At 47.4% G+C, this 23,779-nt stretch overlaps 2 protein-coding genes across 6 annotated transcripts in view; one reads left to right on the forward strand and one right to left on the reverse strand.

Moving 5' to 3' along the window:
• Window positions 1-212: 212 nt before the first annotated feature.
• On the reverse strand, window positions 213-4,915 carry Tmem79 (transmembrane protein 79). Of its 2 annotated transcripts, none has more exons than XM_021637693.2 (4): window positions 4,809-4,915; window positions 3,343-4,311; window positions 2,913-3,126; window positions 213-1,132 (listed from the first exon to the last, which is right to left on the reverse strand). In XM_021637693.2, exons 2-4 carry the CDS (start codon window positions 4,100-4,102, stop codon window positions 919-921), a joined length of 1,188 nt encoding a protein of 395 aa, XP_021493368.1. In that variant the 5' UTR covers window positions 4,103-4,311; window positions 4,809-4,915; the 3' UTR covers window positions 213-918. The 2 variants fall into 2 exon arrangements, with proteins under 2 accessions (XP_021493368.1, XP_021493369.1); XM_021637694.2 differs by lacking the exon at window positions 4,809-4,915 and adding an exon at window positions 4,669-4,767.
• A 2,188-nt stretch (window positions 4,916-7,103) lies between these two features.
• Window positions 7,104-23,779, forward strand: part of Smg5 (SMG5 nonsense mediated mRNA decay factor) — a 28,030-nt gene continuing 11,354 nt past the window's right edge. The window contains exons 1-12 of one of the 4 annotated variants that reach the window (XM_060377703.1): window positions 7,104-7,349; window positions 13,241-13,339; window positions 13,830-13,953; window positions 14,299-14,455; window positions 15,613-15,702; window positions 17,085-17,174; window positions 18,071-18,149; window positions 20,178-20,303; window positions 20,409-20,477; window positions 21,850-22,058; window positions 22,566-22,703; window positions 22,863-23,489. In XM_060377703.1, coding sequence (XP_060233686.1) covers window positions 7,276-7,349; window positions 13,241-13,339; window positions 13,830-13,953; window positions 14,299-14,455; window positions 15,613-15,702; window positions 17,085-17,174; window positions 18,071-18,149; window positions 20,178-20,303; window positions 20,409-20,477; window positions 21,850-22,058; window positions 22,566-22,703; window positions 22,863-23,489 — 1,882 coding nt within the window. In that variant the 5' untranslated portion in view covers window positions 7,104-7,275. Of the gene's footprint in view, window positions 7,350-7,711; window positions 7,735-13,240; window positions 13,340-13,829; window positions 13,954-14,298; window positions 14,456-15,612; window positions 15,703-17,084; window positions 17,175-18,070; window positions 18,150-20,177; window positions 20,304-20,408; window positions 20,478-21,849; window positions 22,059-22,565; window positions 22,704-22,862; window positions 23,490-23,779 lie in introns of those variants that run through there. The other 3 variants (XM_021637709.2, XM_060377702.1, XM_021637710.2) reach the window with 3 other exon arrangements.

Consider the following 23,779-nt stretch of genomic DNA (forward strand, 5'->3'; position numbering starts at 1 on the left):
CGTAGGACTGGTTTGGGATGGTTTCAGTAAACAGGAAGACCCAAAGATAGGCGTGGAAGGCAGTTTCTCTCTGAGGGCCTGTTTTCTCACCAGTCCTAGTGGTCTCTCTCCAAGGCTCCTGACAACCACCCTCCACTCTTTGGTGCTAAGAGGTGACTTGTGCCCTGGGGCAGCAGGGCATGGGGATGTAGCAGAAAGAAAGAGCCACGGGAGACTGGCAGTGATTTATTACATTCTCACATACATACCCTGGGCTAACAGCCACTCCACCATCCCAGCCACCATGTAAGTACATACAGTTCTTCTGCAGGTTTCATCTCTCTGCCCCTTCCCGCCTTTACAGTACGACAGTGGGACTTCTCTGAAGTTTGAAAAGTGGAAGGATACAGAGACCCATGAAGGTTGGGAGAGGGAAGGCAGTAGCTATAATAGTCTTGACTGAGGCAAAGAGTCTTGAGGCCAGTGGTACAGGGTCTTGAACTCAGGCCCCCTAGGAAGGTTTTCACCAAATGTCAAAGTCTTTATATGATGTGATACCAACCTCTACCCTTGGCCTTTGGCAGTTTTTCCATCTCCTTGACTCTCACCTAGACAGCTGGCAAGGATAGTTCACGAGTGTGGCTCTAGCTCTTCACCCCTGACCCACAGGAAGCTGGGGAGTGAGGTAGCTGTCCAGCTTAGCTCCTGGGGCATGGTGTGAAGCTGCAAAGGAAGGGTGCTTCTCCAGTCTCTCCCTGGGGCACTCATGCTCTAGGCATAAAGCAGCAGCTAGGAGAGAATAGGGGTACCTGGGTCCCCCTGGGTGGGGACCCTATGGGGAAGGTTCCTCACATCAAAGGTCCATTGCCTGGGCAAAGGCCAGGCCTGCAACTGTTTCAGGGAAGTGCTTAAAAGCCCCCTGCACAGCTCTAGGATGGTTCAGCCCCATGAGCGGGGCCTGTAGTCAGAGATAGATCGAACATGGTCCGGATAGTCCAAGCGGCTCTCGGAGGCAGTGAGCATGCGTTCTGGCTCCACCATGAACATGTAATAGAGGTTCCACACCAGCATGGCCAACAGAGGCAAGAAAGTCAGCCCATAGCCAAAACCTCGGAATGAGCGGCCCACCGCAAAGGTCAGCCAGTATATCAGCCTGTGGAAACATGACAAGGGCCCAGCCCATTGGTCAGTAGACAGCAAGAGGCAGATGGGAATGGCTGCCAAGGCTGGTTCTGCCACAAAAGCCCAGTTTATATGTTTGTTTACAACGTAAACTGAGCTACACCAATGCCTCACCTTACTCTCAACTGTTTTGTTTGTGACTTTTTGGTTGGTTTTTGAGTCAGAGTCTCACTGTGTAGCCCTGAATGGCCTCCAACATACACTGATTCTTCTGCCTTAGCTCCCTAGTACTGCTGGGGTTACAGGTCTTCGTGAAGGCTGGTCTCATTCTAAGACATGGCCAGTGTGTTCCGTATTTACCCTTTGCAGATAAGAAACCAAGATTCTGATGGGTGTCCTAATCCCAGCACTCAGGAGCCAAAGGCAGGCGAATCCATGAGGTTGAGGCCATCCTGGTCTACACAGTGTTTTCCGGGCCAGCCAGGGCTGTCTATGTACAGATTCTGTCTCAAACAAAACAAAAGCTCACTTTTAATATTCAACAGGCTGAGGCAAGCCTGATTTACACATCTTAAGGCTACTGTCTCTGTGAAATAAAATCAAATTCCCTGATAACTCCAAACCAAATGAGAAGAAGAAAGCCATGAGACTGCCATGAGAGTGAACTGGCCTCTTTGTAAAGAGGTCAGTGATCTTAACCCAGGCTCTGTTCAAGCCCATTTCCTCTCCAGAGAGCAAAGGGATCAGAGCCATTCAACCTCTAGAGGAGGCTGTTTTCCTTGCAGGACCTGATCTGTTGTCCAGTGTCTGAATCAAGAAGGTCAATGTCAGGGCAGTTCATTTATTTGTCTCATTTCGTGCCCTGAGACAAGGTCATAGTTCCGCCGTGCTGTGCTGGTTGAACACGCTATGCAGTTCGGGCCAGCGTGAACTCTTGGCAGCTTTTTGCCTCAGCTTCCCAAGTACTGTGATTGCAGGCCTGCGTGAGCCACTACATCAGATTTTAGCACTGTCTAAGGAAGAACTTCCTAGTCGTTAAAACTCAACACTGATGAGGGAGGGGACTACAGCTGGGATAGAAAGTGAATAAACTGTAACTTACACAAAAAAATAAAATTAAAAAAACAAACAAACCTCAAAACAGGAAAGGGGTGTGATGGCACTTGAGCAGCTGAGACAGGAGGATTGCCAAGAGTTTCTCTCTAGGCTGCACGGTTGAGATGGTGACTGTCTCAAACAAAATAAAACAGAAAATGCTCCACATTTTGTGTTCAGCAAATTTTTTTTGTTTGTTTTTGGGTTTGGTTTTGGCTTCTCTGTGTTATAGTCCTGGCTGTCCTGAAACTCACTCTAGACCAGGCTGGCCTTGAACTCACAGATCCACCTGCCTCTGCATCCCGAGTGCTGGGGTTACAGGCACGCTCCACCGCACCCCACTGCTTTCACCAATTTTTAAAGCTACTTGAATGGAATGTTGTAAGCTAGGTGTTGCCTCAGTGGACACACTAAATGACAAATGAGGTTAGGGTGGTTGGTGCTGTGCTTAGATGTGTGAAGCAATGGATTCAGTCCTCTGTACTAGAAGAAATTACAGTCAAAAGCGCCCCACTGCCATGCCTCTGAAACCAACTTCTGAAAGAGAGGAAGACAGGGGCCACCACCACCACCCAGTGAAGCTCAAGAGACAGAGTGGACTCATTGCGACATGGTACACAGCCAGAACCAGCCCCTACGCCACACTCCCATCCCCGACCTCAGGCCTTCAGAGGCCATGGAGAGGTACCCCCATGCCTACCCTCGCCCCAACTCACCGAGATATGGCGAACAGACCGGTGAGCAGGGGGAGCAGCTTGAGCGTGTCCTGCGGCAGGTAGGTGGACAGCACGGCCAGGTTGAAGAAGTAGAGGATGAAGAGCTGCACGGACTGAGCCACGTACTGCCGGTGAATCTCCACTTCCCGCCTTGGCTCCCCGAACGGTCGAAGAGCGGAAAAGCACAGCAGGCTCAGCCCATACACAAGGAGCCCTGGCAGGGAGGAAGCACGCAGGGTCACAAAAGGCAGGAGGGCTGGGATGGGTCTCTCAGAAGATGGCTCTTGGGTCAGGGCTACAGAGAGGACACAAGTGCTCCCTGGAGAAGAGGCAGAGAGTGGCAGATTGGGGATGCCCCGAGTGGTTCCAGCAGAATGAAGAGAAACCATCCCTATCCTCTCTAGTCCATTTCTTCACAGCCCAGACTTACCTAACACGATGGGGAAGGTGGCAAAGACCCCACAGCGTAGGGTGTAGACCAGGCGGGAACTCATGGTGGGCAGCCTCGGGGCATCGAAGGGCAGGAAGGCGTAGGCTCCGTACAGCAGGCAGGGGAAGAAGACGAGGGCGGCCACCACGGAGGCTACGGCTCTCAGCACCTCGCGGCCCCCACAGCTCCCACAGCCCCCGCAGGACCGGCTAGGTGGTCTCACGACTACCTCAGCCCACTTACGCTCTGGGGGCTCAGGGTGGCTGAGTCGGGCCGGCAGGAAATTCCTGTGCTCCCCCGGCGCCTTCTCCCGATGCACGATTCGCTCCTCCTGGGGCTCCCGCTCGATGCAGTGCAGGTCAATGGGCACGAAGGCCCTAACCGTCTTCTCAAGGAGCAGGTTGGTGTCATCTTTGAATGGTTCCTCCGACTTAGTGGGTGCTTCCGACTCCAGGGGCTCTGGTTCAATGTCTCGCCAACCCGGGGGATCCGGAAGTGGGGCGCTGGGATGAGGGTCAGTTCCCCAGGGCAGAGTGGCGGCCTCACTTATTGTACTGTCTGGACCATCCTCCGGCCCCTCTCTGACTATAGGAGAACCAACTGAAGACCCCACTCTGAGGGACTCGGCTCCAGGGGACTCAGTCCTGCCCTCTTCCTCTGACTGCCGGCCAGGGGCCACTAAAGCCTGCGGTGGGCTCTTCTCTGCAGCCTCCTCCGGTTCCTTCATTTCCAGCAGGGCCAGTGTCTCCGGTTCTGTCATTGTGAAGCTTCAGTTCTGAGGTCTACCACAAGGCGAAATCATCCTAAAGGGAGTGGGGGAAGCTCTGGGAAAATACCTTGTCTTCTGGCCTTAGGACAGTTTCTCAGACGTAGAACTGGCCAGAGCAGCCGAGCAGCCGTCCTTGTGGGACTCTTGGGAGCACGCAGTGTGGAGGAAGGTGTTGAAACAGAGAGGCGGGCAGCAGAGGACTGAAATGGAGGCACACTTTCAAAATAAATGTCATCCAGCAGGACAAGGGTGAAGCAGGGGCCACAAGCCCTGGCAGCTGTGGCCACACCTGCCTTTACTTTCTCCACCAAAACTCCTGGATTCATGGCCACCCTAGCTAAGAGCTTCTTTACAAGGGAGGATCATCCTACAGAGAAACTGTCCCTTCACCCTTCCACCTGCCCTTTGCCCTGCAGCACCCTGCCTGGAACTCTTGGCGGCTGATACCAGTTGCCAGACGCTGGGTTCCTTCGTCTTCATTCCAGGAGCCAGTCCTTTTCTAAACCTCCCCCCTTGCCAGTCTCCCGCAATTCAACCCGGCCAGGCTTCACTCAGACCGTCAGTCTACCGTGGCTGTCCTCTTGTCTTTCTTCCCCACCAACCCTCCAGCTCAGTGCTTCTGGATAGGGCTCTTTCTCTTGGTCTGCCTCTAGGGCCCCTCCTCCCCCTGCCCTTTGGACCCATGATACCCTCTTACTTTACATCAGCAGAGAGGTGGAGGATCCCCGGAAAGGAACTGCCTAGCTCCTGGCTGGCTCTGCAAGTATTTCCCAGTCTCCCTCCTCTTACCTGTGTCTCCAAACCTGTCTGACCAGAGCAGGTGGGGCCCAGATTAAAGGCGCAGGCCCTGCCCTACAGAATCTGCCTACTGGGAGAACTCTACATGAGGACGTCATCCTTTTTGAAAGTAAAGGTGCAGCTGGCCATAGAGGTGTGGACTTGAGGTATTCCGGGATGTGTAAGAGCTTCCAGCTCGGGAAAGCATCAGGGTAAAAGTGGGTTTGTGTGCCAAAAGAGTGTTTCGAGTAAATTGGGAAAAAGATGACATCTGCAAGTTTGTTCATTCAGGAAATGTTTATTGAGTATCTGTTATTAATAACAAGCTATTTTTGTGGTGGCACATGACTTTAATCCCAGCACAGGAGGCAGAAGCAGGTGGATCTCTGTGAGTCTGAGGCCAGGCTGGTCTAGCAGCTAGAGTTTAGAACAGCCAAAGCTGCATAGAGAGACCCCGTCCCCAAAACAAAAAAATTCCAATGGACTAAAAAGTGCTAGTCTAAGCCAGGTAAGGTGGTGTGTGTGTACCTCTGTGAGACAGAGGCAAGTGGATGGCTATGAGTTCAGGGCCAGCTGTCTACCAAGTCCAGGACAGCCAAAGCTACACAGAGAAACCCTGTCTGAAAAAAACAAAAACAAAAGTGCTATCCTACTATCCTAGGCAGAAGAGAGCAAAGTGAAAATCAAAGTTTCTAGAGGTTGGGGTAACAGACATTAAAAGTTCACACTAAATCAGTAAAATAACTTCAGCAGGGAAAGCCTCTTTAAGGTGATATTGAAGCTGAAATCCAGTGGGAGTTCCTTGTAGAATGCAAGTCAAAGGGCAACAGAGAGAAAAGAGTTCAGGCTGCTTTAGGAAGCGTGGTGGCTGGAGCCAGGAGGATAGTGGTCTATACATTGCCATTATAATGTGCATCCATACAGGACCCCGAACACCCTTTTACCTGACGTTTATGTTTAAGAAAGCAATAGGGCTGGCAGGAGGCTCAACAGGTACTTAGTACCAAGCCCGATTTCCCCCCCAAGGAACCACACTTCGAAAGAGGAAAACGGATTCCCAAGTTCTCTGACCACCACATGTGTCGTGCAATACACGCACCCACAAATGCACACACATAATAAATAAATCGTCTCTGGCGAGGAATTCCTTTAAAAAACAAACAAAACAAAAAACCACCTAAAACCCGGCTTTCCCCCAGTAGCCATCAACTTCTTGTAGCTGCTCAAAGTGGAGTACCAGTCTTCATGAGCCCTACCCACATCCACGCTGGAATTTCGGCTCATTTAATACTGTCCATGCAGTAATGTGCAACAGTTGTCATGTCTCGCAAATACTGTTCTGATGCAGATCTCCATTAAAATCTTTTTTGCTGCCCCTCTGAGTGTTGGGAGTAGCTGTCCCATTTATTTTATGTATTCTTATTTTATGTGCACTGGTGTTTATTTTTTTAGGTGTGGTGATAGATCCCTTGAAACTGTCATTACAGACAGTTGTGAGTCACCATGTGGGTGCTGGGAAATGAACCCAGGTCCTTTGGAAGAGCAGATAGTGTTCTTAACCACTGAGCCATCTCTCCAGCCCGTGCAGTGGTGTTTTGCCTGAATATGTCTGTATGAGGGTGTCCGATCCCCTGGAACTGGAGTTACTGGTTGTGAGCTGCCACGTGGGTGCTGGTGTTTGAACCAGCGCTCTCTGGAAGAGTAGCCAGTGTTCTTAACCGCTGTCCCATTTAGGGCGAGCATTCTACAGTTTCTTTTTCTCTCCCCTGAAAACTTTAATTTTTTAAAAATTAACTCTGAGTGTGTGTGCCGTGGGACGCGTGGCGCGGAGGTCAGGCCAACTTGGCTGGAGTCGATTCACCTTACGCCACGTGAGTTCCAGGGGTCGAGCTAAGGTTGGCGGCCAGCGCCTTTACCCGCCGAGCCACCTCGCTAGCGCGCCCTTTTTAAGTTTCCGTATTATTTGAGACAGGGTCTCGCTGTGTAGCGGGCTGGGGACCTGGCGCAGGCTGCCCCGCTCCTGACGTGCTAGGTGGCTAAGCCTGCGCCAGGACGCCCGGCTCCTCTGACGTCATTGACAATGAAGTTCTCCTCAAGGACTTAAGAATAGCCCGGCGGAGCGCAGAGTTAGTTCCTGTAACTTCCCGGAGAGAAAACAATCCTTCGCGAGACTTGGTGGCTTGGTCACTCGTCCGGGGCTTGGCGGCAGCTATCGCGAGATTTGGTAGGTGGAGGAGGGGCCATCTCAGGCAGGCGCCTCACAGCGATGGCGGCCGAGCAGGGCCGGCGGCGGTGGCGGCTCCGGGTACCGCTGGAGACGGCAGTGGAGGAGCCAGTGGTGGGTGGCGGGGGCCTGTGACCAGGCGGTGCCCCCAGGCCCAGGCACCATGAGCCAAGGCCCCTCTCCAGTGGAGAGCAGCGAACCCGAAGCAAAGGTCCTCCACACCAAGCGGCTTTACAGGTGAGAGGGCCGGGGCGTGTGTGCAGCCGCGGCGGGGAAGCGGGGCCGGCGAGGGGCGGGGCCTGCGGCGGGCGGGCCGGACGGGGGCGGGGGTGCAGCCCGGAGCGGGCGGGCGAGCCGGGAGGAGCTCCGGAGAATTGGGTGGGTGGGAGGTTTGAAGCATGGAGCACCTTGCCGCCGTGAGCGTGGCGCGGCGCGGCGCGGTGCGGCGCGGCGCGGGGCTTTGCGGAATTGGAGAGATCCGGTGGGAATGGGAGGCTAGAAGGGTTGGCTAGGCGAGGATGGGGGTCACAGGTGGAAAAAGCCGGAAGGGGCTAGTGCTCAGAACCCTACTGAGCACCAGTGGGTTACTAGAAACAGCATTGACTGAAGGCCACCACAACAGGTTCGTGTCCTTGATTTGCCCCTCTCGCTCTGTGACCTTGGGCCTCAGTTTCTTCTTCCTTAAAAGGAAGGATTTGAGTTTGGAGATGTGGCTTGGCCATTCAGAGCACCAGCTCGTCTTCTAGAGGACCTGTTTCAATTCCCAGCATCCGCATGGCAGCTCATAACTGTAACTACAGTTCCAGAAGGTCTGAAACTCTGACACAGACATATATGCAAGCAAAACACCAGTGCACAAAAAATAAATCTCTTAAAAAAAGGAATTTCAGTTTATATTTTAAAAAAAAAGATTTTATTTGAATACACTCTGAAGCCCTTTGTGGCTCAAATATTGTGGACCCTGAAATGATAAAAAGGGCCAAAGACTGGTGTGTTGGCTAGGAAGAGCCATGAAGGATTTTGGGTCCCTAGTGTTCAAAGCACCCAGTGACTCAGTTCTTCCTTCCTTACAATCTATGTCCACAGTCTCTTGTGTAGGTAGAACATAGATCCAGGAGCTGAGTCACAGTAAGATGAAGAGACCAAGCTGAGTTTTCTGCCTTCTAGTAGGAAGTGGAGCTTGGGAGTTCCCGTTTCCCTCAGGCCCTGCTGAATGAAGGGTGTTTGCCTGAGAAGAGAGCTGGCACAGTACTTGGTAGTGAAAGAATCAAGAGCTGGTTGTGTTCATGTGCCCTGCCTGTTCTGGCCTTGTAAGCCAGAAGGTGAAAGGGAGGACAGGCTCTTCCGGAAGAAGAAAGGTGATCCCCTGCCAGCAGCCCCTGGCCTCCCGCTGTGGGTCCCCAAGCAGACATCCCCAGGCTGAGGAGTTCCCTGGAGATGGCTTGTGTAACTAGTAATGCTAAGTGCAGAGCTGCCTGTCAGGCACAGCGTGGGCAGTGTATGTGGTATTTCTTACTTGTCTCCAGCCTGGGGGTGGCTCTGGACAGTCTTCTGATTGTGTCAAGCCAGCTTTCTCACACCTTTCTTTCACAGGACTGACAGGTTGAGCTGGTGTGTTTGCAGTATGTGGCTTAAATGTATGTATGTGTGTGAATGGCTTATCTGTGATTGTACTGGTTTTGAGTTGGGTAAATAATTGAGCCAGTTTGGGGTTTTTTGGTGTTTTGTTAGGCACTGTTAATGACAGTGGTGTGTGTATGTCACTGGTGATGACAGTCTGACTTCTGATAAATATGTGTGGACTGTGGAACTGACATTGAGCTTCAGTAAACTGGGAAAGCCCCAAAGCTAGCTGTCTACAAATAGAGCATTTTCATATCTTTTAAGGCTGTCAGAAAAAAAAAAAAAAGAAGAAGAAGAAGCAGGAAAAGGGTTGCTGGGAAATCTACAAACGCCAATAAACTTATTAGGTAGTTAATTCTGTAGTTGTTTTAAAAATAATTTCTTTATACAACAGTGATTTGAGTCAAGACTAATTTCCATGGCTTTTCAAGGGGAGATTATAGTTTCTTGAGGAAGCTTATGGTCTGAATGGAGAATGGGAAAGGGGTGCAAGGTACTCTCAGATTTAAGCATTTGTCCTTGGAGCTTTCTGAGACAGGGTCTCTCTGTGTAACCTTGGCTGTCCTGGACTCACTGTATAGACCAGGCTGGATTCTAACTCACAGATCTGCCTGCCTCTGCCTCCCTGACTGCTGGGATTACAGGCATGCACCATCATGCCCGGTGTCCTCGGAGCTTTTTAAAGTGCTAAATATTAAGGTTTCTTTAAAAGTTGATAATGTAAGGAAATCTCTGGAACCTGTTCATAAAGATACAATACTTGGACTGAGGGTATAGTTTAGTGGAGACCCTGGGTTCAGTTTTTTTTTTTTTTTCCTCTTTTCATTTTCCTGGGTTCAGTCTTACAGCAACATCAACAAAAAATAAAACACCTACACTCTTATTACATCTTTCTGTGGCACTGAAGCCCCTTTGGGCTCAGGAGATGTAGATAGGACGATCACTTGAGCCCAAGTGTCTGATGACAGCAAGATTCTGTTCCCAAGAAACAAACTCACCCTATCCATAGGACTAAGCTGCTGCCCTTGGCATTGACGTCCAGCTTGGCAGGAAAGGCTTGGCTCTCCCCTTTAGGTAGCCTGAAAGGTGACTGAATTCCAGAATACTGAGTTATCAAGCTTGCCTGTGAGAAGGCTTTGATTTCCAACCCCCACATTCAATGAGTCACCTGTCCCTGTATAGGTCACCTTCTAGCAGTGTGCTGCTGGGTCATACCGAGTGTAAGCCTGCTGTGGGCCGCTTTCTCTGGCCTAAGAGCACATCTTGGTTTGTTCTGGCATCATCAGTCTGTTTTTAGATTGCCTCTGTGTCCACAGCGGCAGAGCTTACTCTCCCTGCCTCCACAGCTGCTACCTGTCATCATGTGTTCCCCTTCTACAGAAGAGCCTACTTCTGGGGCTTTTTGGCCATGGGTTTGTTGTAGTTTTTGTGGCTTTGTCTTTGCCATGATGACCGACTTGCCTCTTAGCTTCTGGTATCAAACACCTCAGTTATGTAACAAAAAGGAGGGAGATTAATTCTTACAGAACGCTTACCAAGCATTGTCAAGCATTTTATTTATTAATAAAAGTAGGTAATTATCACATTCCCATTTTATAGCAGGGTGAGCTTTTGCAGCACCACAGCTGTTATAAATGGAGATGAAATTGAACCCATGTAGTGTGGTTCCAAACCTACAATCTTTGTGGGGTTTTGTTTTGAGGCAGGGTTTCTCTTTGTAGCCTTGGCTGTTCGAGAACTAGGAGATCCACCTGCCTCTGTCTTCAAGTGCTGGGATTAAAGGCATGCCACCACTGCCCAGCTGTTTTTGTTTGTTTTGAGACAGGGTCTCATTGTGTTTCCTTGGCAGGCCTGGACATGGCCTTGATATAACTGCCTCAACTCGTGAGTGCTGGGATGAAAGGTGTGTATCATAATGCCTGGCTAAGCCTACAGACTTTGATGGTGGACTTGCTCTATAACCTGGGCTGGCACAGAACTTGCTATAACCCAGGGTATTCTGGAATTCAAAGAATACAGTTGTAGTGCTGGGATCCCATGGGCCTACACTCATTCCGAAGTGTCTTTTCATTTGTTTTTTGTTTTTCAAGACAGGGAACTCACTCTGTAGACCAGGCTGGCCTTAAATTCAGAGATCCACCTGCCTCTGCCTTCAGAGTGTGGTATTAAAGGTATGAACCATCAAACCCGGCCTCTGAAGTGCTTTTTTAAAAAGTTCTGTTTGTTTTTTGTTTGTTTGTTTTTGTTCTTTGTGTGTGTGTGTGTGTGTGTGTGTATGGGAATACTTGTGCTATAAATACCAGAGCCTGTGGAGGTTAAAGGACAACTTCTGGGAGTCAGTTTTTTAATTTTTTAACCATGTGGGTTTCAGGGATAGAATTCAGGTCATTTAGGCTTAATGACCCATAACTGAGTCATCATGTCATGCTTCCTTCTCCCCTTTTTGAGACAGTTTTTTGTACTTCATGAATGCTGGGATGCTCAGTTTTCTTTGCAGGTTTTTACATTTATTTATTTATTTGTGTATATGCACACTCTTGGCATGCTTCACATTAAATTTATACACTGTCAAAACAAAACAAACTCAGAATTAGAACTAGAAAAATACTTACCTTTATATTCTCTTTGATAACTTATTACCTGTGCTTGGTAATGAGTTCCTCGTTCCCTCATATTTAACTTTTCTTGTTCTTTTTTTATTTTTAATTTTATATTGTGCCCACAGGTACATTTGTTTACATGTACACACACACACACACACACACACACACACTCAGATTTCCAATGAGAGAGAATGTGTGTTTTGTTTATTTTCTGAGCTTGTCACTTCATTTAGTAGTCTGAGTCCATTTTCCTGAGAATTTAACTTCATTTTTCTTTAGAACTAAATAATATTTCTTTTGGGGAGGAAGTTGGTTTTTTAAGACAGGGTTTTTCTGGGTAACAGAGCACTAGCTGCCCTGTACTGCCTGTAGGCTGGCCTTGAACTCAGAGATTCTCCTGCCTCTGCCTCCCTATTAAAGGCACGTGCCACCATGCCCAGTGGTATTCCATTTTATTTGTGTACCTAATTTTAGTTACCTGTTCATCTGTTGGTGGACAATGAAGCTGATTCCAGTTCTTTGGAATAATGAATAAAGTACCAATAAACATGTACAAGTATGTATGTGTGTCTGTGAACCAAGAGATAAGTGTACATATTTTTCTTCCAGAGGATCTTGATTATAGAGTTTGATTCCTTAGAACCATACCTCAGAATTGGCTGTAATAGCTCCATCCTCTTCTTGCCTCCAAGGGGGTGCGTGTGTGCGTGCATGCGTGCGTGCATGCATAATGGCCATGACACCTGGAGTCATGGACAACTTGTGGGAGTCTGTTCTCTCCTTCCACCATGTGGGTCGCCAGGGTCAGACTCAGGTTATCAGGCTTGACAGCAAGTATCCCATGTGCCAGCACCAAATGCCTGATTTAATTAAGATGTTTTTAACTTATGTATACATACGTGTATTTATGTGGGTTTGTCATGTGTGGGTTACAGTCATTCGTAGTCGTGCCCACTTTATATGTGTGCTTGCCATTCAAACTCAGATCCTCATATTTGCACAGTAATTGTTTTTATCCATTGAGCCATCTTCCCAGCCCGAGAATGTCAGAGATAATGAACACTTATATAATAGTCCATTCCACCATTCCTTATTGAATGTTTACTGAATGCTAAAGCTGTAAATAGATTGTTACATCTAAATCTTATAAAACTATTCTAAGTATCTGTATTATGAGAGCCATTTTTATTAATATGGCGACCTTTAAGAGGCTAGGTAATTTGTCAGGCATTCTGTGTCTGGTAGCCTGTACTCTTTGCATTGGGAGGGTTTCTCTACTTAACACTGTTGACATTGTGGGTAGGGTAATTTTCTTAAACGGGGCCTTGCTACTTTGCTCTGGCTGGTTTTGAAGTCCTCAATGTAAGTAAGCGTCCTGCTTCAACCTTTGAAGTCCTGGGATTACAAGTATACCATATACCCCAGGGGGTAGTTTTTCTCATTTGTGCATCAAAAGATTTCTAGCAGCATCCACTAAATGCCAGTAGTACCTCTCTCAACTCAGACAACAGATAGTGGCTCCATCGTTGCCATTAGTCCCTTGAGTGGGACTGCTGTATCAGAATGAAGTCTGCCTTTGTGTTTTACACAGCCTGCCTTTTCATTTTCCTAACCCTCTGTCTCCCTTCCCTTTTTCTCCCCTCCCCTTCCCATTTCATGTTTTGTTGTTTGTTTGTTTTTCAGTAGGGTTTCTCTGTGTAATAGGCTGTACTGGACTCCACAGCGATTTGTACCTTTGACTGGTCTTGCACTTACAAGAGTTCTGCCTGCCTTTGCCTCCCAAGCTTTATAAGTGAAGGTGTGCATCACCACACCTGGCTTTCAGTGTTCTCTTTAGAATCAGTATCCCAGCACCCAAAGTGAACTATGCATCAGGCTCAGGGGCTCTTTCTTTCCCTGCAGGGCTGTGGTGGAGGCTGTGCATCGGCTAGACCTCATCCTTTGCAACAAAACTGCTTATCAAGAAGTGTTCAAACCAGAGAATGTTAGCCTGAGAAACAAGTAAGCGGGAGGCTCCGAACTACAGAGTCTTACTGTTTCCCTGCCTGTTTCTCCCAGGAGCTGTGCTGGGTATAAATAGATATACATTACCTTTAACCTCCTGACCTCATGGTACACTAATGATCCATGAAGTCTCTGGCCTTCCTAAGAGATGGGAGTTCTTCATTTCATCAGCAGCTTGTTCATCCACTAGATTGATGCTATAAAAATGGCATTTGAGGTGAAGGGGGGTTGGCCGTGTGACAGGAAAAAAGGAAATACAACGGAGAAGAGAATATAGCTGTAATGAAAACTGTTAAAATTGTAATTACTTCCTGCTGCTGTCTTTTGGAGATCTTGCCTTCCTAGGCTATGTTCTGAGTCATTGATACTGATGTCTCTTGGGAGGCAGAGATCTGTTGGTGTTGGTAATAGCCCATGCCTTGCCTTGGCTCTTGTATGTTCTTTTTCAAGGGATGACAGTGCCTCATGCTTGCTTATCCCTCCCCAGGCTGCGTGAGCTCTGTGTGAAGCTTATGTTCTTGCATCCAGTAGACTATGGAAGGAAGGCTGAGGAACTGCTGTGGAGAAAGGTATACTATGAAGTTATCCAGCTTATCAAGACTAACAAAAAGGTAAGGGGAGGCCCTAGGACTTGGAATGAAACTTACCTAAAGAGGTGAAGTTGAGGAACTAAGAGAGAACTAGAAAATTAGGTCCAGATCGTGCTTGGAGGTAGAGGAGCGGGGGGGGGGGTGGGGGGGAGACAGCAGAGAAGAAAGAGGGAGTTATGCAAAATTGAAATGGGAGCTTGTCACATGAGAGGTTCTGAGAGGTAGCTTTAAGGCTGTAAGGGTACCTTGGGGAAGAAAGATGTGCTTGAGATCTAGAGCCAAGAACGGAAGCTTATGTCCTCAGATGAACAGGTTGGGGTAGAGGGAGTAGTACTTTGAGCTTATTTCTTTATTCCCTGATCTCAGCACATCCACAGCCGGAGCACCTTGGAATGTGCCTACAGGACTCATCTGGTCGCTGGCATTGGCTTCTACCAGCATCTCCTTCTTTATATCCAGTCCCACTACCAGCTGGAACTACAGTGCTGCATTGACTGGACTCATGTCACTGACCCCCTCATAGGTCAGTGACACTTAGAAGGACTGAGGAGTAGGTTCTTGTGCCTCATTGTCTTCAACTTTGAATAAAGTAACCAGCCAGGGAAATGGAACACCTTCAGATACACTTTGCCCAGCCATGTGTCAGGGAACCCGTGAGTGAGGAAACCCTCAGTGTAGCATGCCTCTTTGAATATTTTTGTTTGTTTTGAGATGGAGTTTCTCCGTGTAGCCCTGGCTGTCCTGGAACTTACTCTGTAGACCAGGCTAGTCTTAAACTCGCAGAGATCCACCTGCCTCATAAGCGCTGGGATTAAAGACCATCATCCTGCTGCCTCTTTGAATCTTAAACTTAACTTTGTACCATCGTAGCTAGACTTTTCTACTTTGTGGGTTCCTTTTTTTCACCCTTTATTCCCCCAGTTTTACCCCCATCACTAGATAGGAAAGGGGTGGGAGAGAGGGTAAAAGGATAGAGATCTGTGAATCTAATTTCCTCATTTCTTCTTTGAACATGACTACTCAAAAACTACAACCAACCCTACTGAGCATCCAACAACCACCTATTGGGGCGTTAGCATTTATGTTCCCAGAATTCCAGATAGCACACAGTTGCAGAAACTATCTGCAGCTGGCAAAACCTCTGCTAGAACAAGAGGCAAATCATAGTCAGCTGCTGTGAACAGTCCAAAGCAGCCTCATATCCCCATACCTAGGATTAAGGCGAAAACCTATTCCTTTTTTTTTTTTTTAAAGATTTGTTTATTAATAGTGTTCTGTCTGCATGTATGCTTATACGCCAGAAGAAGGCACCAGATCTTATTCTAGATGGTTGTGAGCCACTGTGTGGTTGCTGGGAATTAAACTCATGACCTTTGGAAGAATAGCCAGTGTCCTTAACCCCTGAGCCATCTCTCCAGCCCCCACAAAAACCTATTCTAGTCTAGTCTCTTCTCTTAACGCTGGAGCCTCATCTTTTCCTATGTTGACCTTCCAGGTAGCCTTCCTCAGGCTGTCCTGTTTTGAGGGCCTTTCCTTTGTGTCTCTGTGTCTCTACTTGCTTGCTAAATAAGTGTCTTTTCATCTCTTCTTTTCTTCACTTAGAAGGCATTTCTTCCTAGGTGGGATAGAGGAATGGGTTCATAAATTAATATCTATCTTTCTGCCCCTGACCTCTTTTAGGATGCAAGAAGCCAGTATCTGCTTCAGGAAAGGAGATGGATTGGGCACAGATGGCATGCCACCGATGTCTGGTGTACCTGGGGGATCTGTGTAAGAATCTTCACCTTTCATTTCCTCTGCTTTGGGCTATGGAAAAAGTCCATTGTAAACTACCAGGGTTTTTTTACGTCCACCCTAGCTCCCAAATAATGACACAGAGACTTATTATTTTTAATAAATAAGCTTCAGGTACTATAGTTGGGCAGATACCGAGCTGTTCTAACCCAATTATGCTGGCCTGGCCTACTTCCTAGCCATGTGCCATCTTGGTCTCGCTCTGGCATCTGCTTCTTTATCGGTATCCTGATGTCAACTCCTCTCTGTCTCTCTGTGGTCTCCCCTGAGACCCTCTCCCTGTATTGGAAGTCCTACTTTATCTTTCCTGTCCAGCTATTGGCTGTTCAGCTCTTTATTAACCAATCAGAAGGTGATGGAAAACAGTTTTTAGGAAACATTGAGACAGGAGATGCTTCATAAAAATGACAGTGCCAAAGTCTGGACTGCAACAAGGTCTCTGGGTACAGAAATCAGCATTTGAATATACAGTGTACAGAAGCATCCTCTGACAGTCCCGACTGCTTCAGTTATCGGTACCATCTTTTACATATTGGAGTGCTGAAGAAACAGTTGGTAGGTAACAGTGCTCTGTCTTTCACTGCCTGTGAGTCCCTATCTCCATAGGGATGGGGAAATACCTTTGATATTTGCTGGGAATTGACCTTTGGAAGAGCAGCCAGTGCTCTTAACCTCTGAGCCATCTCTCCAGCCCTACCTTTGATATTTGAAGTAGTCAGGATGATCACTATTTCAGGAGCTCAGGAAAATTCTAACCTGGGTCCATCTCCTTCTTGGAGGCTTTCTATTATCTCTCTGGACTCCTAGGTGAATAGGAGCTTGAGCATCAAGAAGCTCAGAGAGCACTTCCTGCATGGTATATGTTGCTGAGACTGGAAAGGTGTGCTCCTGCTTTTCAGCCGTGCATCTCTATAGCCTTGCTAGAGTGGACTTGCTGGAAACATTACATTTCACTGCTCCTCTGGCTCTGTTCCCACTGTACTCCTGGTGTACTCACTGTCACTAGTGTGCAGAGAGTTCACTGTTTTACATTAGCTAGACTGGTGTCTTTCCGTAGAATCATCCAGTTGCATTTCAGGACCAAATACCAAAGGTCTTTGCAAGCATTTATATTTGCAGCAGCTCCCTGCATTAGGAAGACAATCAAGATGACCTGCTCTCTTTACAGATGCTGATTCTTTACATTGTGAATCGTCAGCAAGGAAGAGAGTCAGGCACTGTATGTAGTCACACAGACTTAGGACTCTGTCAGAGACTCTGCAGCCTGTGCCTTAGTTCATGTCCCTGCCTCCCAGGCTCTGATATGGGGAAGAACTTTCAAAAACAGAATCGTTGAATTTCTCTTCTTTCTCATATAGCACGATATCAGAATGAATTGGCTGGTGTGGACACTGAGCTGCTGGCTGAGAGATTTTACTATCAAGCCTTGTCAGTAGCTCCCCAGATTGGTAAGTACTAACCAGAGCGTTTTGGAAAGGTAGACAGTTCTGTTGGTCATAGACAGACCTTGTGATCATTTCTCCCGGCCATTGATTCTCCTGCTGTCATGTTTCACCGTGTGTGTGTGTGTGTGTGTGTGTGTGTTCTCCCCTTTGTGAAACACACAAGGAAAGAAAAATGAAAACAAGTCTTAACTGAGAAGGAAATGTCTGCCCTATCTGTGGGATCGCTGTAGAAAGAAGAAATCATGCATCAGCTTGCCCACAGAAGATGTAGTGGGAGAAGGGATAAGATTCTGTCTCAAGGGCTGGAGACATAGCTTAGCTGGTAAAGTGCTTGCCAAGCACGCATACAGGCCCTGTGTGACCCTTAGCACTGCAGAAGCCAGGCCTGGTGGTATATACCTAACAGTCCTAGTGCTTGAGATAGAGAATCTGGAAGATCACAACTTCAAGGTCATCCTTGGCGATATGCCACGTTTGAGACCAGCCTGAGCTATAAGATCCTATCTGGGGGGAGGGAGGGAATATATATATGATGGCATTACAGATAGGAATGGGGATTGACATGTAGGCTGTAGTAAGGAACTTACTTGATGTTGAACAAACGTACTGAACTGGAAGAAAAAAGAGGGGCCCCACTGAAGAGCTGCGGTATGACTGAAAGGGTGCAGCCCAGGGTTCAGGAAAGTACTGGAAAACCAAAATGGAATGATAGGGGAATAGGCTAGTGATTCCTTGGAGGAGTGAGACTGACGTGCCAGTCAGCTGGAACTGAGGTTCCAGTTTTTCCTGCAGGCCCAGCATTTTCCCCCTGGAGTTGTCTGATGCTTTAGTGTTGGTTGGGCTTGACAACCTTGACTAGGGATTGTGGACTTAAATTGATGAATTCTCTTTGACTCCAGGAATGCCATTCAACCAGCTGGGCACCCTTGCAGGCAGCAAGTATTACAGTGTGGAAGCCATGTATTGCTACTTGCGCTGGTAAGTGTTTACCAGCTCTTTCCCAAGCCCTGTAGTCCTGCTTTCACATTTATTTCATCCGTGCTTTCTCTCTTCCCCATCTTTATTTTTTCCATCTTTCGCCAGTTTCTGGCTAACATAAAGGCATGCTAGATTGAGGGTCTCTTCATTCAAGGGTATCTTGACAATAGTCCTTCTTAATTTTGCAGAGCCACGTGGATTTATAGTCCTTTGAGATGTTAAAATATGATAAATGTTTTTATTTTGTTGTTCCTGTGTTGGGTTTTTCTGAGACAAGGTCTTGCTATGTCCCTGTGGCTGGCCTAGAGTTCACTGTGTAGCCAAAGCTGAAGTCAAGCTTGCAATGGTCCTCTTTCCTCCATCTCTCAAATGCTGGGTTATAAGTGTATAGACCATAATAGCCAGAACTGCTGGCTTTCTATAGAAGGAAATTTGTTTTTGTTTTTTTTTTTTTTTTTTTTAAATTTATTTTATTTTTATTTTATGTGCATTAGTGTGAAGATCCCTTGGAATTTGTGTTACAGACAGTTGTGACCTGTGGGTGCTGGGAATTGAACCTGGGTCCTTTGGAAGAGCAGACAGTGCTCTTTACCACTGAGCCATCTCTCTAGCCCTTTTGTTTTGTTTTTTAATTCATTATTATTATTATTACTGTTATTTTAGGTTTTCTTATTTTATGTGTGTGAGTCTTTTGCCTGCATGTATGTTTTTTTTTAAATGTATTTTATTTAATGTACATGATTTCTCTATCTGCATGTACACCCATATGCCAGAAAAGAGCAACAGAGCCTAGTATAGATGGCCCAGAGGTACCATGTGGTTGTTGGGAATTGAACTCAGGACCTCTAGAAGAACAGACAGTGCTCTTAGCCACTGAGCCATCTCTCTAGCCCCTGCATGTATGTTTTTACCTCTCATGTAAACCTGGTGCTGAAGGATGTCAGAAGAGGGCATTAGATCCCTGAATCTGGAGTTACAAATGATTGTGAGCTACCTTGTAGGTACTAGGAATCAGAAACAGGAGGATCAAAAGTTCAAGGCCAGCCTTAGCTACATGAGACCCTATCTCAAGAAAGCAAAAACAAACCACAAAGACAAACACATCCCAGCTGGAGAAATGGCTCAGTGGTTAAGAGTGATTAATTCCTCTTCCAGAGGTCCTGAGTTCAATTCCTGGCGACCACATGTTGGCTCTCAGCCATTCATAATGGGATCTGGTATCTGCTTCTTGTGTCCAGATGTACATGAAGACAGAGCACTCATATACATCAATAAATCTTTAAAAAAAAAAAAAAAAGACATGTTATGGAGTGCCCAAGTTGTTGGTTTTGTAATGAAATAGGTTTGCATTGAAGATTCAGCACTACCATGTGCCAGCTGTGTAACGTGGGTAGCTCATTCTTACAGGCTCTTTTATTATAATATAGTCTTATGTGCCTAACCCAGGTTAAGTGTAGAAGCATTAATAAATAATGCTTGTAAACACACTTGGTTGCAGGAAATGTTTGTACAGTGCTACCCACTGCAAGTTAAGATTGTGTATTTCAGGGAGAAGTTAAGCTTGTAACAAAGTACCCCTTTTACACAGAGAGGAGAGTACAGATGATACCGTCTTTACTTGGATGCATCTGTGTGTGTGTGTCTGTGTGTGTGTGTCCCTCCCTCCCTTCCCAGGAAAGATGGCTCAATAGTCTTTACCCTGAGTTTGTACAAAGAAATTGAGACTGGAACACCCCTTATTTAATAGTAATGTTTTTTTTGTTGTTTTTGTTTTTGTTCGTTTGTTTGTTTCGGATTTTCGAGATAGCGTTTCTTTGTACAGCCTTGGCTGTTCTGGACTTTCTTTGTAGACCAGGCTGGCCTCGAAATCACAGAGATCCACCTGCCCCTGCTTCCCTGAGTGCTGGGATTAGAGATGTGTGTCACTCTCCCCAGCTGTAACAGTTTCTTTAAGCCCCAGCAGGTGACCTTTCCCATTTCCTCCTATTCCCCTGTTCAGATGTAGTAGCTTACCCGTTTCTCCTTCAGCATCCAGTCAGAGGTATCCTTTGAGGGAGCCTATGGAAACCTCAAGAGGCTATATGACAAGGCAGCCAAAATGTACCACCAGCTGAAGAAGTCTGAGACCAGGAAGTTGTCCCCTAGCAAAAAGCGGTAAGTGGGGCTGATGGGGAGGAAGGCTCTTTTTGCAGTGGCTGCAGTGGTACCACAGGGACTTTAGAGCCATTCCACACGTACCCTGTGTTTCTTTCATTTCAGATGCAAAGACATTAAGAGGTTGTTGGTGAACTTCATGTACCTACAAAGCCTGTTACAGCCCAAAAGTAGGTGAGTGTGAACAGGAATGGTATCAGGCAAGCCCTATTCCTTAGGCGCCTTATATGGGTCAGGGAAAGAGCATTTGCTAAACTGTGCTTTCTGTGGAAAGGGCCACTACCTGGTTATCCTTGGCATCCCTTACAACTGTGTCTGGGCCGTCCTGGCTAACACAAGGTGAGTGCTTACTGGATGCAGAAGGAGCGACTGACCCACTGAAGAGACACCCACATTCTTTCTTGTGGGTTTTTTTCTTTCTTTCTTTCTTTCTTTCTATCTTTCTTTTTTTTTTTTTTTCTGTTTCATGTTGAGGCTGAAACACACTCAACCATTATTATTTTGTTTGTTGTTTTTGTCAGTTGAAGAAGAGCCTTGTTTATACTAGGCAACCTCATTGACATCAGCACCACCCCCCGCCCCCACCCCACCTCCTGCAAATTCTACACAGTCTGCTTGTAGTGGAAGGCCACCTGTAGCGGTCTTTTTTAAAATTATACTTTATTTGGGGGTGTTTAGGCCTCTACCTCTCTACCTCCCTTCTACCAATCCCCAGCCTTAAGCAGGAAAAAAGGTTAGTGAGAAGAGGGGCCCAGACCCCTTTACTTCTCCCGGCTAGTTAGGGTCAAGAGGTTCTTTTAGGGCTGTATACCAATCTCCATCAACTGCAAACCAGGCTAGCAGGCCCCTCCATGCTGTTGCTCCCCGAAGCGGTTCTCTGTCTCTCTGCTCTAAACCATCACACTCTCTGGTCACTGCAAACTACTGAACATCACCGAATGCCACCTAACATCACACCAACTAGGTCTCATATTGAGTCCTAGAACACGCCTCTCTCTGTGTGGCACGTAGAAGGCTGTTACCAGCTGGCAGAGATCATGCCTTGAATGTGACAGTTAACAGGTGTGGACAAACTACAGCCCAACTAAAATCTCACACTTTGGATTAAAATGAGCATTTTTACATAACACACAAAGAAACCAAAGCTTTCATTACAGGCTCTATTCTAGGGTCCCTTAGTATTTCCTTTTTTGTTTGTTTGTTTGTTTGTTTGTTTTTGAAACATGGTCTTACTGTATGACCCTTGCTGGCCTGAAACTCTGTGTAGCTATGTGGATCATGCTAGCCTTGAATTCACAGAGATCTTCCTGCCTCTGCCTCATAAGTGCTGGGATTAAAGACATATGCCATCAGCTGATTCGTTTGTTTGCTTGCTTGCTTGCTTGCTTGCTTATTTAATGTGCTAGGGGTTGAACCCAAGGCTTATGCATGCTTGGCGAACACTTTACCCTTGAACTACATTCCTAGTCTCTGACTTTTGAATTGTCAGTTATTTACCGTTCCCACCTCGTCGCTGACATCCCTTGTTCTTCCTGCCTTTCCACAGCTCCATGGACTCAGAACTGACCTCACTTTGCCAGTCAGTCCTAGAGGATTTCAACCTCTGCCTCTTCTACCTACCCTCCTCACCCAACCTTGGCCTAACAAATGAGGATGAGGAGGAATGTGAAAGTGGATATGCTTTCCTCCCTGACCTACTCATTTTTCAGATGGCCATCATCTGCCTCATGGGTGTGCATAGTCTAAAGAGAGCAGGTAGGCTTTACCATGTTCCTTTGCTCCCGTGTGTCCACAAGACTTCCTTCCACAAGTAATCCCTTCCTGCCTAGGGAACTGGGAGGACTAGGAAAGCTATTAATAGGACCTTCTGTGAAGAAGCCAAGGCAGCTGTGGGTTCCTACTTCTCCCCAAACCCCCTCCACAGGCAACCATATAGTCTCCAGGGTCCAGGCTTTGGTATCTGAGCCCTTAAGCAGTTGGGAACCCTTTTTGGCAGAGATTGTGGGAGGCTAGGTTCCAAGGCTCTTGGGTTACCAAAGCCCAAGAAAGATGAGTTAGGATAAGAGGGTACACCTACATGAAAAAGTGTAGGATGAGCTGGTACATTCTAATTTTTGGGAAGGTAGATACTATTCTAAAACCTCAAGGAACCTTTTTTTATCATAGAAACAGCTTTGAAGAGTAGTTGGGTCATTGGATGAGTTGAGAGCAGGTAAAACAGGTTGGAATTGATGATGCTTACTCCTGCTCTTCTGGTTTTAGGATCCAAGCAGTATAGTGCAGCCATTGCTTTCACCCTGGCCCTCTTCTCCCACCTTATTAATCATGTCAACATACGGCTGCAGGCGGAGCTGGAAGAGGGCGAGAACCCTGTCTCTGCTTTTCAGAGTGATGGCACAGGTTTGAGGCTGGGGTTGGTTATGATTGGAAAGTGTGCATGGAACTTGGGGGATAAGGAAGGAAATTCATACCTAGTGGGAGGTGTTGTGAAAGGACATGTTTCAGCTTACAAGCCATAGTTTTTTCCATTTCTCACCCATGGCTTTCCTTCTTACACAGATGAGCCAGAGTCAAAAGAACCACTAGAAAAAGAGGAGCTGGAGCCTGAGCCTCCCACTGTGGTGCCCCAAGCTGATGAGGCCAGAAAGAGCCGTAAGCACTCCCGACTCTCTTGTCTCCGTCGCCGTCGCCGCCGCCGCTGCCGCCGTCGCCGCCGCCACCATCCTCCTAAAGCTGGTGATGACAGTGACCTGAGTGAAGGTTTTGAATCAGACTCAAGCCATAACTCTGCCCAGGCCAGTGAAGGCTCAGACAGTGGCTCTGACAAGAGTCTAGAAGGCAGGGGTACTGCTTTTGATGCAGAGACAGACTCAGAAATGAACAGCCAGGAGTCCCGGTCAGACTTGGAAGATATGGAGGATGAAGAAGGGACACGGTTGCCAGCCTTGGAGGCCCCTCAGGCCAGATCAGAGGCTCCTGATTCCCTCAATGGCCCTCTTGGCCCCAGTGAGGCAAGCATTGCCAGCAATTTACAAGCCATGTCCACCCAGATGTTCCAGACCAAGCGCTGCTTCCGACTGGCTCCCACTTTCAGCAACCTGCTCCTACAGCCCACCACGGAGCCTAACAATGTAGCCAGTCACAGGTCTTGTGTCAATGGGGATGTGGACAAGCCTTTAGAACCAGGTATGTGGGTCTCTGTGTCCTGCTTGAATACATGAGAGACTACTTTCTCTTAGAAAGTAGTCCTTGGTGCTTCACTGTCACCCTGGATCCTTTCCCTGTGGACATACTCATTTCCAGATTACGAGACATTTGTTGTCTTGCTGCTTTGGGTTCTTGCCTCCTCACACTGGCGGTAGTAGACTTCCCTTACGGTGTCCAGCTCCCCCCAGGGCTCCAAGAAGCTGGGCATACTCTTTTGTTAGAGCAGTAGGTTTGAATGACACTCAGGTGTCATCACTGTGGAGCCTTTT

The sequence above is a fragment of the Meriones unguiculatus genome, chromosome 2 (genome assembly GCF_030254825.1).
Source record: "Meriones unguiculatus strain TT.TT164.6M chromosome 2, Bangor_MerUng_6.1, whole genome shotgun sequence".
Lineage (NCBI taxonomy): Eukaryota > Metazoa > Chordata > Mammalia > Rodentia > Muridae > Meriones > Meriones unguiculatus.

Excerpts from the sequence above, each read along its gene's own strand:
- Tmem79 (XM_021637693.2), bottom strand. The coding sequence starts at position 4,102 with ATGACAGAACCGGAGACACTGGCCCTGCTGGAAATGAAGGAACCGGAG. Across the intron at positions 3,127-3,342 it reads CACCTTCCCCATCGTGTTAG|GGCTCCTTGTGTATGGGCTG; the intron begins GTAAGTCTGGGC and ends CCTCCCTGCCAG. Across the intron at positions 1,133-2,912 it reads GGTCTGTTCGCCATATCTCG|GCTGATATACTGGCTGACCT; the intron begins GTGAGTTGGGGC and ends ATGTTTCCACAG.